The sequence below is a fragment of the Hyperolius riggenbachi genome, chromosome 5 (assembly GCF_040937935.1).
Source record: "Hyperolius riggenbachi isolate aHypRig1 chromosome 5, aHypRig1.pri, whole genome shotgun sequence".
Taxonomy (NCBI): domain Eukaryota; kingdom Metazoa; phylum Chordata; class Amphibia; order Anura; family Hyperoliidae; genus Hyperolius; species Hyperolius riggenbachi.
In genome coordinates this window covers 324,762,800-324,776,416 of record NC_090650.1, presented here as the reverse complement: position 1 = coordinate 324,776,416, position 13,617 = coordinate 324,762,800, and the positions used below count along the sequence as shown (strand labels likewise).

Here is a 13,617-nt window from a genome sequence, read left to right as displayed (position 1 = left end):
TTCCATTTTGTGTGTGGGTGTGTTTGAGGAGAGGGGGGTTTGTATTTTTCACCGGTTGCCTTTTTATGTATAGCCACAAATATACTGACACGGGGCGCATCTTTTAAAGGCTTTTCTTACATAATGACATGCTGTATGTATCAATGTCTTTGCTGTGCTTTCTAACATTTTTGACCGTAAGAAGTCTGTATCTTTTTGGTAAATAAATTGAAATGCTAAAATTTGTAAAGCACTTTTCTCCAAAGCACATGGGTAGCTGGAGAGCTGCAGTCACTTACAGCTTTCAGTAAGACACTTTGGTAGCCATTTGGAGCATTAGAACTCCTTTTTTAAGTGATCCTGGTTAGGTACTGGTTCCTGACAGGATTGAAACACTGGACTCCTATGTCAGAGGTGACGCCGTGACTAAACTATGCAGCTGTTCTAAGTAAGATTTTGCATGTGTTCTTGGTAAGTTACAATGCTGGCTACCTATCTTTATTTACCTTTGTGAGTTTTGAATGGTGACAAGTTAGAACATGAGAAATGAGGTCTGATGTGTTTCCAAAATGTAATTTATTGGTATGGTAGTTTGATATTATTTTTTTTTATCATATAAGAGAATGGGAAAAGTTTTTTTTTTTTTAAATAGCCATTAATATACCACACTGCATAGCGTTTCCAAATGCAATACTGTACTAGAATTAGCTTTAGTGTTTTTCTTATGCATATGGCAGACTGTCAGGACTGTGGGTTCAGCAACATCATTCTAATGTTCTTAAAGGACTTACGAGGCCAACTACGTGAAAAAAGTTAATTACCTGCCTCTAAGTTTCAGGCACGGAGGACGCCGTCCGCGCCCTCCGTGCAGCGCCGCCGGGTCCCCCGCTCATTATCCCCCCTGGGCCGGCTCCCGACCCCACGGCCCGGGTCGGGCTCTCCTTCCCCTCCAAAGATGGCCGCTTTCTCTGGCCGCGGCTGCGCAGTCCGCCTGGCCGCGAATGCGGCTGCGCAGCTTTAGGGCCAACTCCTCCGATCCACGCTACGTAGCGTGGAACGGAGGGGTTGGCCCTAGAGCTGCGCAGCCACATTCGCGGCCAGGCGGACTGCGCAGCCGCGGCCAGAGGAAGCGGCCATCTTTGGAGGGGAAGGAGAGCCCGACCCGGGCCGTGGGGTCGGGAGCCGGCCCGGGGGGGACAATGAGCGGGGGACCCGGCGGCGCTGCACGAAGGGCGCGGACGGCGTCCTCCGTGCGTGAAACATAGAGGCAGGTAATTAACTTTTTTTCCGTAGTTGGCCTCGTAAGTCCTTTAAAGGGGAACTGAAGAGAGAGTTATATGGAGGCTGTCATGTTTATTTCCTTTCAATCAATACCAGTTGCCTGGCAGCCCTGCTGGTCTATCTCTCTGCAGTAGTATCTGATTAAAACCAGAAACAAGCATGCAGCTAGTCTTGTCAGATCAGACTTATAAGTCTGAGCCACTGAAACACCTGATCTGCTGCATGCTTGTTCAGGGGCTATGGCTAATAGTATTAGAGGCAGAGGATCAGCAGGGCTGCCAGGCAACTGGTATTGTCTAAAAGGAAATAAACATGACAGCCTCCATATACCTCTCTCTTCAGTTCCCCTTTAAGCTAAGTACACACATGCAAGAATTGTTGACCATTGAGGATCGGGAAATGATGCTGTACAGAAACATACCTAGCCTTGAGGCTAGTGATGTGTTCTGTTGCTCTGAAGGGGGGTTGAGGGACAACTGAGCCTCTGCAGTCGGCGGGTGTTGAAACATGCATTGTGATCCGTCATGCTCAAGCAAGATTCATCATCAGCCGCTGTACACTTAACAATCGTTGGTTGAAACGGTCATTATTGGCTATTTCGGTCTGTGTGTACATACCTTCAGTCGGAAGGTATCAGTTTGGGAGAGAACAAACTAGGACCCAGGGGAGTCCAGAAGCATGTAGTCATGGAATATAGTGGTACAATTGTCACCAAATTTCCAGAGATCAGTAGGTGAATCGGAAGTCTCTAGTGTGACTTATAAATAGTGGAGAATGCAGACATAACTGGGATTTGCTCTCAAGGGTGCATCTCTTGTGTTTTGCCATAAAAATCTCTTCATCACAGCTTGAAATGTAAAAGTTCAACAACTCAAGTTACTATTTGGCGGGAATTCATTTGATTTGGAAGTTAAAATAGTGTGAATTGATGGTTTACCTGGTTTCCCCCCATTCCTTTAGATTGTAAGCTCGCAAGGGCAGGACTCTCTCCCCCTTTTGTGTCTTGGAACTCAGTATACATTTTATTGATCATGTTACTTTTGCCACTGTCATTCCCAATTCTGTATTTTGTTACCAATTCTGTACTTTGTATTTTGGTGTACACCATTGTCTGTATTATTATGTACCCCATGTTTGTTTCTTACTTTGTACAGCGCCACGGAATATGTTGGGGCTTTATATATCAATATTAATACCTTCTTAGTTGAATTAGCCATGGCTACTTAACAATCCGAATAATAATCCGAACATTTGTATAGCACTTTTCTCAAGTCAGGCTCAAAGCGCTCAAGAGCTTCAGCCACTGGGACACGCTCAAGAGGCCACCCCGCAGTGTTAGGGAGTCTTGCCTTGAACTCCTTACTGAATGGGTACTGACCCTAGCCAGGATTCAAACCCTGGTCTCCCATGTCAAAGGCAGAACCCTTAACCAGTACACTGTCCAGCCACTTCTTGGATTATTATTAGTAGTTAAGTATAAAGCGCCAAGTTATTCTGTGGTGCTGTACACAGGACAGGCTATACTGACTTTTGAATTAGACTTTGCGGTCCACCATTTAGAGCCAAGAATATGATATGCCCTGTGTGATCCTGCTCATGTATGCACTCCTGTAGACTGTTGTAGTGTCATTTTCTCTACTGTTCTGTGTATATTTTACTGTGGAATGATCTCTTATTAAACATTCCCCATCTTCCGACCTTTACCACAATCTGAATGACTGAACGCCTACAGCACTATTTTACAGAAACTTTTAATCTTACTCCATGTTTTAGTGCTCTGTGCTTAATTAATCCCTAGCTAAATGTGTTTCCCACAGGACTGAGCTGCCTTTATAGCTGTACATCTAAGGTTATTTCATAGTGTTTGATACTGGGATCCTGTAGTCTTTTCATTGGTCTGTGTTGTTCTGGTAAAGGTCACCCTGACGGATGCTTTTAGAAGTCTAGGTGAGGTTTAGTTAGTTTTCGTAGAAGAATACAAATAATAATTGAATGTATCATGTTACACCTTCAACATGAGATGACGTGATCCGATATATACAGCACTGATGTACTTCATACTAGCTTGTGGTCTACTTCATTGTCTGTCCAAGTACAGCCATTAAAGAGAACCCAAGGTGTGTTTGTCAAATCTTTATAGGACACAGAGGCATGTTCTGTGTACAATGACATGCCTCCATGTCCTTCTATTGTGCCTTCAGCTCCCCCTCCCAGCTCTGCTGTCCCCCCTTAAAAAAAGCTAGCGACAATCCGCTTACGGAGGCGGGGAGGGAAGGGACACAGGCGAGGAGGCCGCGCAATACAGGGCGCAGGGGAGCGCGATGAGTGACAAGCGCAGGTAAATAGCAGGCTAGTGACAAGCAGATTGTCGCTAGCCTGTCACTTTTTTTAAGGGGGGACAGCAAAGCCCGGTGGGAGCTGGAGGCACAATAGGACATGGAGGCATGTAATTGTACACAGAATATGCCTCTGCGTCCTATTAAGATTTGACAAACACACCTCGGGTTCTCTTTAAATATTGATCTCTAATTGGCTGTTATGGATGACTGTGCACCCCTGCTAATAATTGAGGCTTGGAAAATTCAAAAATATAAATCCCACCATTACCTAATGTAATTGGGGATTTTTTTTAATCATACCCCTCAAGTGGGATCACACACATAGCGTTACATTAGTAAGAGCTTTTCAAATCATGAGCAATTAGAAAGGCACTGCTAGTGGGTTCCAGGCATTACTGATTGCCAGCAACCGATCCTAAGCTCAACATTGAGATTAGACATGTTGGAAAACATTGACTGAAATGCTAGCTATCCTTCCGTGTATATGTCCTTTTGATTCATTTTGATCAATATCTGATCAGTAAAATGATTGGACTTGGAAAAAAATGCATACGTGTATATGCTAGCTTTCTTCTGTATTCGATTGATGTCACATCTGAATATTGATCTGATCACTCACTAGAATAGGATCCGAATTAAAAATTGCACAGCGTGCGTACCAGGCTTAACATTCACTCCAAAAGAAGGTAGTTATTATAAAAATCAATTTTAATCTGCCAATCATAGATAATCTTTACTATTATTTATGAGGTACTTGTTGTTCAGGGTGTGATGCTTTCTACCCTCCCACTCCCTGCTGTTTGCCCCAGCATGCCTCTAACGTCATGCCCAACCTGGCAAACCCTTCTCCACCAGCATGATGATTGGTCAGTGGTGCTCACGTGCAGTGATGAGCAAAAATGTCTCTTAACACGCAGATCTCCACTGACTCAGAGAAAAATTACATTTAGCCAGCCAGAGACCTGCTGGTTAATTAACCCATCGTCAGCTAATAGCTGGCTTTAAATGGCTACATTTATTTCCCTGCTTGGGTCAGTAGGAATGTCCATGTTTGGAGTTTTTTTTTTTTTTTGCTCACTACTATTTATGCAAATTCTGAAACAGATATCACAGTAGCACTGCAATATGTGATATCAAATTACTCTATAACTGTCACTGGTTATTGGCTGGTTAATGTACTGGACTAGAGAAAGGTTAAAATTTGCCTCTTTTTATTTTGATCCATTTACTAATACTCTTTTCTGTCTGTCCTTTAGCTGGTTTTCTATACATGTAGACAAATGATCCCCTAGTTCTTACACCCACTGGCTCTCCACCTGACTGTTGTGGAGAACAGTACCCAAGTCTGCAAAGTATATTATACTATTATTATTGATTTATAAGGCGCTAACATATTCAGTGGTGCTGTATTTTGCACTCAACTTATTTAAAGTGTACCTGAGATGGTACATATTGCAGTTTGTATACCTTGGGCTTCCTCCAGCCCCACGTGGTCCATGAGCTATTTCACCATCTTTCCCGGCCACTCGGTTGGCCCGTGGCCATCTCCGGTAACTTGGCAAGTCCTGCTCTTCTGCAGGAGCGCAGCAGGGGCGCATGCCTCCACACATGCATAGAAGAGCACAACTGCCCGCAACTAGCCAAATTACTGGAGGTGACCACAAGACAAAGGAGGGCCTGGGAGGATAGTGAGGTAGCCCACAGACTACATGGGGCTGGAGGTAAGTATAAATACTGCACCATCTCAGGGTTCCGTTACTACTTGGAGATGGATGTCATCAGAATCAGGTGCCCTATTTAACATATTTTTTTACTTGGACACGCCTGCACTTCTTTTTAAAACAATTAATAACAATGGTAGAAGACTGTGGCCTGCCCACAGCTGTACTATTAATCTTGGTTTCCTTGTAAAGACAGGCACAAAACATTAACTTGATATCTCAGTTCTAGTTTAGTTATCCCCAACTTTGGTCCTTGCTTCACCTTTTTTTGTTTTACTTAAAGAGACACTGAAGTCCCTTAAAAATCATCTTTTTATTGCAAAATCCTTTGTAACATTACTGTCCTAACTAAAACGCTGCATCCCCGCGGCTGTAATCTAACTAAATCCCCCCTAACTACCCCCTCCCTCTCCCCCGCAAAATCCACGACTTTCTCGGTCGTGGGTTTTGCTGCTGTTGGAGGCAGAGCTTTCAGCCGCAGCTCTGCCTCCATTCGCGTCTATCAGCAGTGGATCTCCGCCTCTCCCCCACCCCTCTCAGCGAAGGAAGATCCGGGCTGATAGACGCGCTGAGAGGCAGAGCTTGCGGCTCATAGCTCTGCCTCTCACGGAAGCGCTGCCCGGATTGCCCCCCAGGGAGTTTGGGGGAGTAAGATTACAGCGGCGGAGATGCGGCGGTTTAGGTAGGGCAATAATGTTACACAGGATTTTGTAATAAAAAAAGGATTTTTCAGGGACTTCAGAGTCTCGTTAATGCCATTGATGGAGAAAATATATTTTTAGGAATATTTTACTGTATATCATTTTGTGGTTTTGTGTTTATATATTCGATTTGGTAAGATAATTGTGAAGAATTAAACATCACATTTCTTATACATTTTTTTCCCCAGGACACGCGGCCCAATATGTCAAGACCTCTGATCACCAGATCTCCTGCCTCTCCTCTAAACAATCAAGGAATTCCCACCCCAGCTCAACTCACTAAATCCAATGCGCCAGTTCACATTGACGTTGGTGGTCACATGTACACAAGCAGTTTAGCAACACTGACAAAATATCCAGATTCCAGGTAAGAATGCTGAAGGTTCTGTTCTGTGTAACCGGTGTTTCCAGCAGGAATTTGTGTTATGGATACTTACAATAAAAAAGAAAAATCAAGAAAGATTTCAATTGTACCTGTGTTTAATATTTTATCATTTGTTGCAACAACACTTAACCAAAACTAATGTCTTGCTCAGACACACTGAATTCCTTTTCATGCTTATTTCAGTAAATTTGAAAAAATATGCTTTTAGGGCATGTTTCCACTATACATGCAAATTTGTGTGGATTAGCTGCATACAAATTTGCATAGTAATGTACAGTATTTCAATGGCCCTGTTTTCACTGTATCCAGAAATCGCATGTAGAAAAAAAAAAAATCTGGACAGTGGTGCTACAATTTATTTTGGATGCCGTATGGCGTTTTCATGTGCGTTAGGTTTTTTTTTTCTACACGTTTTTGCCTATGTCAGTGGAGGAAAAAAGTGAAAATAAATCAGCAATTACGCATGCGAATTTACATGCAAAAAACTGCCGCGAACACATGCAAATTCACAAGAGCATGCGAATTTTGCGCCCAGAAAATAGAAAAACAGAGCATGCTAATAGTGGAAACAAGTTCTTAATGTTGACTTGACCATATCAGCATCATGTCAAATCAGAAAATACGAGTGAAGTGCGGACACACAGAGGTGCCCACAACCTAGGAGTGTGGCATCAGAGAGTGCATGCTGAGTGTGGTAATTATAAAGTGCAAGAGTGGATGTTCTTAAGTATGTTTTTCCTGCTTTATTACACTTTTTTAATTACTTTATACACCTTGCACATCAACCTCAAGGTTGGTTTCACACCAGAAACCAGCATCAGCGGAGGGTCACGCACGCTGCACCGCATCGCCAAAAACAGGCCTTCAGGAAACACCTCGCTATGGCACTGTGTTCCCTGTCTGGCCACTGGCCAAGCAGGAAGTGATGCGTGCTTGCAATCACTTCCTGCTTCAGGTATGCAGAAGTGTATTGTTAAAATACGCTTCCGCGCATGCATACCGTGACTTCGCGTCAGTGAATTTTTAAAATGCACGCGTCGCCATAGACTAACATGACTTACGGGCCAATGCAGATCGCCATAATGCGCCGCAGCGTTAACAGAGTTCTTGACATGCGGCAAAACTGTCACTTCCATCGCGCCGAAACGTCCCATTATGAAAGTTTCCATAGACTTTCATTGCATGGCGATGGGGTGCGGTACAAATACCACACCGCCTCGGTGTGAATGGGCACTAAAGGACATCCGAGGTGAAAATAAGCATGAGAAAAACAATTGTATCTATCCTCCTTCTCCTAAAAATGTTTTTGTTTTAGATATCACACAGTTTTATTTTATATTTAAATCTAGTTTTTAAATAATTGTCTCTGCTCAATGACACCTTCATTGAAGTATGCCAGAGCTCAAATTTATGAATTATTGAACCTTTTTACCTCTTTCCTGCTCTCAGAAGCCATTTACTGACAGGGAAGTGTTTTATGGCTGTAATTACTTATCAGTGAGGGTTATGCTATAGTCTGACCCAGTCCCGACCCGGACAGGAACTGTCACTTGCATACCTGATGTTTAACTCTTTCAGGAAGAGTAAGAGAAAAAGGAACACCTCTGTTATTTGTGTGATTGGTGATGAGATATAAACATGTCTATCTCATCATGTCACATGTCACCTTGGTTGTCCTTTAACTGAAGTTGTTGAACTTGTAAAGTGAACCTAAATTGAAATTAAGTGAATCCAAATTGGAGTAAATCTGTCATGAGAGAAACAAAGAAAGAGGCATTGTTGGCCTGTAAATGCAATCCTGGCTGTAATACTGGCTGTGATGCTGATCTTCTGGCATACCTTCTGTCAGGGCTGTGGAATTGGAGTCGAGGAGTGAAGTTGAAGCAATTTTAGGTACCTGGAGTCAAAGTTGGGAACAAAATGCACTAATTTAGACTCCTATTAAATTGAAACTGTGACTAAAAGAGAAAATATGATAACGTGTTCTGTTTCTCAGATAATAGTAATCTTAAACAAAATATATATATTGGTGCTTAGTGCACAAAATATTTCTGCTGTAAGATTTAAGCCTGATGTGTACTTGTGTCACTAGTAGGGAGTGTCAATGAGATGCCAATAATTCTGCATTGATGCAGGTTTATGCAAATTTTGTACGCAGGTGTATGCACTCCCATTGCTCATGAAATCAATTACAGTAATTTGATATGTTGGTCAATTTGGGGTTGGTGACTACAAACTAAGTTACACAGTAGTACTAGTGCACATTGAATGCAGAGGTATTGTCTATCACCTGTAAACTTGGTTCAGATCATACCTGCACATCACTGTTAGATATACCCACAGATAGATTGCCTAGGGCCTGATCGATGTTCTTGGTTCATTTCTGTACCCTCTACAAGTACTCTTACCAAGGACGACTATATCCTAAGTTTAATTAAAGTGCATCTCTGGTGTACATAAAAAAACACAGAGGTACATTAATGCTTTAAAGTTAAAAATGTCCCAACACATTGTTTAATAAGATTTACTTGAACCCCATATTACCGGGGTTCCGGTGCATAGTTCTACTTCCTTGCAGAGGAGTGCCATGGCCTTTTCTATATCAGATATAGAAAAGGCAGAGGCCTTTTACTGCAAGGTGGCAGGGCTATATGCTAGACCCGGCCAGTATGGGGCTCCGTTGAACGTTACACAGTCGACATGCTCCTTTTCAGCAGTAGCAGCACTACGTTGGCACTGGTTTCTATAACAAAATTTAAGACATTGTTGATTGAGGCCTCACTTGCATGGGGGAGGGGGCTATACAAATGCTGCTTATATCAGTTGTCTTAGTCCACTGCAGGAAACAGTGGCAATATCACCACAGTACATACACCCATAGGCAGGTGAGGGCAGTTATCACAATTCAAAAGCTGCAGGTTTCATTCCTCTAAGGCTTGGTTTACACATAAAAGGTGTTCCGTTCGATTCTCGTCCTGTCAGTTTTACATGAGTTTTCTATGGCTGGTTTCACACGTAAATGGTGTACAGTTCCACTCCTGACCGATCCTGTCAGTTTTGTATCAGTTTTCTATGGCTAAGTTCATACATACAAAGTGTACAGTTCCATTCCTGTCAAGTAAAACTGATAGAAAACTGACAGGACAGGACAGGACTGGAACTGAACTGTACAGACTTATGTGATTTACAGGGCAACCTGAGTTTTCCACCCTGTAAGTAACACCTAAATGAACTATATGATTTTTATTTTACTGTTAACACATTGTAGCCCATATGGTCGTAACTTTTCTCTTGCATTTTCTCCAAGGAGATATTTTCAAGCCTGGAAATTGTCATAATAAGTTTGATATTACTTGTTTACCTTTTTTATACTTTTTCATTTGTTAAGTGCTGAAAAGCTATTTTTTTTAAATAAGTTAAATAATTATGTTCTGGGAGAAAGAAAAAAGCCATTAGGATATAGCCCTGTAGCTCTTGGAAAAAATCTGTGCTTGACTTTTCTAGATGAGAGGTGAAACATTCTATAGGGCAAATGTAACATCGCAGTATTACATTCCTAAGAGGAATTCGAAATGTAACCACCTTAATTCACCTGTCTTTTAAGAAAGAAGCTTAACTTGTCCACAAATCCCTCCTCTGTGACCAGCGGTGGTCCACCTTCCCTGTAGACTGGCATAGAAAACTCTGGTGCCAGCCCAGAGTAGATGGAAAATCTCCTGGCACCGTATGAGATGAGAGACTTGGCTGTCCTTATATGACAGTGGTTGCCAGGCAGCCTTGGCTTCTGTATGAAATTGCACAATGAAATGTGCTCGGATCTATTCAATTGCTGTAGACCTAGGGCGATTTTCAGGGCGTGTATATCGCTCAGAGGTAAATATGCCAGTTTCTCAAATGCCTTCCCAGAATTTCCAGCAACACGATTTTCCTGGAACTCTGGCGTACATTGTTCATCATTAACATCTGGAGCCGCATCTTATTGTTCAAGAGTTAATCGTTGGCGCTGATCTACTTTCTGCCTAGCTGTGTTTTGTCTTTAAGCTATTTTCATAGATCTTATGAAGATTTGTAAAAAATACAGTATGCAGATCTATTCTGCTGATGGGTAAATATTATATTTTCCGCGCTCTGTGCAGAAAGCTCTCCAAGCTCCTTCCTTTGTGGTGCCTTTTCTTGACGATTGGTTATATATGCGGCCATACATATTTAAGAGGCTTTAGAAATATTAGGAATACGTTTATATGTAAACCCGCTCTTCACTGCGGAGCTTTTCTGGCAGAACGCGTCAGGTGCTCACAAGCTTCTGAAATATTCATTTTCTCACACAAAAGTAAACCACAAAAGGGGAGGTATTTATGTGCTGGAAATTTTTGTAGGGTGTTGTCTCAGAAGAAGTTAAAGTCGCTTCCACTATACATTATTCATTGGCTTCCTTGATGTGGGGAATTTTTTCTGGTATTTGGAGTTCCTGTAAGATGAAATGATGACTTGCTTTGCATAAATTACTTGGTTATGACATTTAAAGGGTATATGTGTGTGTGCTTGTGTGTGTGTGTGTGTGTGTGTATATATATATATATATATATATATATGTGTGTATATATATATATATATATATATATATATATATATATAAATATACATATATACATATATACATACACACACACACACACACACACCTAAAGGATTATTAGGAACACCTGTTCAATTTCTCATTAACCACTTTATGACAACCTGCCTCTTAATGGCTCCAGGACGTTTCTATAAGTCAGACAGTGTTGCTACTGCTGTGCGTGTGCTCCTGCTCGTGCACGTGCATCCCCGCGCATGTGAAAATAAAAACCAGCAAAAAAAAAAAAAGACACCTTTATTTCCAAATACTTTGTCACCATACTTTGTACTAGGGACATAATTAAAATCTTGTGATAACCAGACCAAATAGGCAATAAAATGTGTGGGTTTTATGCACAGTAGCAGTGTTTATATTTAAACTTTAGGGGATGAAATTGGAGAAATAGTGTAGTTTTTCATTTTTCCTTGTTTTTCCCTTTAAAATACATAGAAAATAAGTAATTACAAAAAACAAATATCAACCCCAAAAAGCCCAATTGGTGGTGAAAAAAAACAAGATATAGATCATTTCATTGTGATCAGTCGTGATTAAGCTATTGGCAAATGAAAGGGATGAGCATTGAAAGGGGAAAATCGCTCTTGTACGTTAGGGTAAAAACGTCTTTGGGGTGAAGTGGTTGATCAACCAATCACATGGCAGTTGCTTCAATGCATTTAGAGGTGTGATCCTGGTCAAGACAATCTCCTGAACTCCAAACTGAATGTCAGAATGAGAAAGGTGATTTAAGCAATTTTGAGCGTGGCATGGTTGTTGGTGCCAGATGGTCCGGTCTGAGTATTTTACAATCTGCTCAGTTACTGGGATTTTCACGCACAACCATTTCTAGGGTTTACAAAGAATAGTGTGAAAAGGGAAAAACATCCAGTATGCGGCAGTCCTGTGGGCAAAAATGCCTTGTTGATGCTAGAGGTCAGAGGAGAATGGGCCAAGTGATTCTAGCTGATAGACAAGCAACGTTGACTGAAATAACCACTCATTACAACCGAGGTATGCAGCAAAGCATTTGTGAAGTCACAACACGCACAACCTTGAGGCGGATGGGCTACAACAGCAGAAGACCCCACCGGGTACCACTCATCTCTACTACAAATAGAAAAAGAGGCTACAGTTTGCACGAGCTCACCAAAATTGGACAGTTGAAGACTGGAAAAATGTTGCCTAGTCTGATGAGTCTCAATAGAGTCAGAATTTGGCGTAAACAGAATGAGAACATGGATCCATCATGCCTTGTTACCACTGTGCAGGCTGGTGGTGTAATGGTGTGGGGGATGTTTTTTTGGCACACTTTAGGCCCCTTAATGCAAAATGGGCATCGTTGAAATGCCACTGGCTACCTGAGCATTGTTTCTGACTATGTCCATCCCTTCATGAACACCATGTACCCATCCTCTGATAGCTACTTCCAGCAGGATAATGCACCATGTCACAAAGCTCGAATCATTTCAAATTGGTTTCTTTAACATGACAATGAGTTCACTGTACTAAAATGGCCCCCACACAATAGAGCATCTTTGGGATGTGATGGATCGGGCACTTCGTGCCCTGATTGTGCATCCCACAAATCATCATCAACTGCAAGATGCTATTCTATCAATGTGGGCCAATATTTCTAAAGAATGCTTTCAGCACCTTGTTGAATCAATGCCACGTAAAAGGCAAAAGGGAGTCAAACACTGTATTAGTATGGTGTTGCTAATAATCCTTTAGGTGAGTGTATATACACACACACAATATTATTTTTCCTTTTTATGCATTAGGTTTTATCTGTTAGGCTTTTTCATGTGCCTGTTTATGTATACTGTGCAATATATTATACTGAAGCAAGAAAAAACAGATGGAGAGGAACCTATGGAGAGCGAATGCTCTGGATTCTATAGAGCACAGTTGTCGAACTCCAGGCCTGAAGGGCTAGATCCATGCCAGTGTTTAGGACGGACTGGGAAAGAGAGGAATGTGTTCTACCTGATGGACAACACCTTTCCTAATTCAGTCCCATCAATTAATTTGAGTTGTGGCAAAAATGTGTGAGGACCTCGGCCCTCGAAGGACTGGTTTGACATCCCTGCTATAGATCCTTTCCTGTCCCCTCTCGGTCTTCTCGTTCCAGTGCTGTCATCCCTATTCCATGAATTTGACCATCTGGTCGGATATTCTTTCATGACTCTCGGAAGACTTCCCAAGCACTCGTGTCCCTAAGTGCTCTCAAAGACGGGCCGCTCCGTACTATGCATGCTGCCTCCCAGAGCTCCCATGAATCTTTCCGACGGCTCGCGGAAGCAGCAAATTTGAGCGGTGGAGAGGGGAACCAGGACATTGATGATAGAAGACCGGGAAGGCTCTATAGGATCCAGAGCCTTAGCTCTCCATAGATAAGTATCTGACTTTTTTCTCGCTACAGATTTGCTTTAACATTCCTTCTTAAAAAAAAGAACCCGAGATGGGGATCTTAGAATTCAATCTATACACAGAGGCTGGGTCTGGCTATAGTGCCCAGCCTCTGTTGCTATTTGAATCCCCCCTAAGTCCCCCCTGCGCTCCGTTTTAGCCCATAAATTACAGCTGCGCTGTCGGGCAA

At 42.2% G+C, this 13,617-nt stretch overlaps 2 protein-coding genes across 4 annotated transcripts in view; one reads left to right on the top strand and one right to left on the bottom strand.

Annotated features, from left to right (window-relative positions):
- Positions 1-13,617, top strand: part of KCTD1 (potassium channel tetramerization domain containing 1) — a 164,075-nt gene that overhangs the window by 110,229 nt on the left and 40,229 nt on the right. For both annotated transcript variants that reach the window (XM_068237298.1, XM_068237296.1), the window contains exon 2: positions 6,210-6,388. In XM_068237298.1, coding sequence (XP_068093399.1) covers positions 6,210-6,388 — 179 coding nt within the window. The remainder of the gene's footprint in view (positions 1-6,209; positions 6,389-13,617) is intronic.
- Positions 6,653-13,617, bottom strand: part of TAF4B (TATA-box binding protein associated factor 4b) — a 192,217-nt gene continuing 185,252 nt past the window's right edge. Inside the window, exon 15 of one of the 2 annotated variants that reach the window (XM_068237294.1) lies at positions 6,653-8,303. In XM_068237294.1, coding sequence (XP_068093395.1) covers positions 8,157-8,303 — 147 coding nt within the window. In that variant the 3' untranslated portion in view covers positions 6,653-8,156. The remainder of the gene's footprint in view (positions 8,304-13,617) is intronic. The other variant, XM_068237293.1, reaches the window with a different exon arrangement.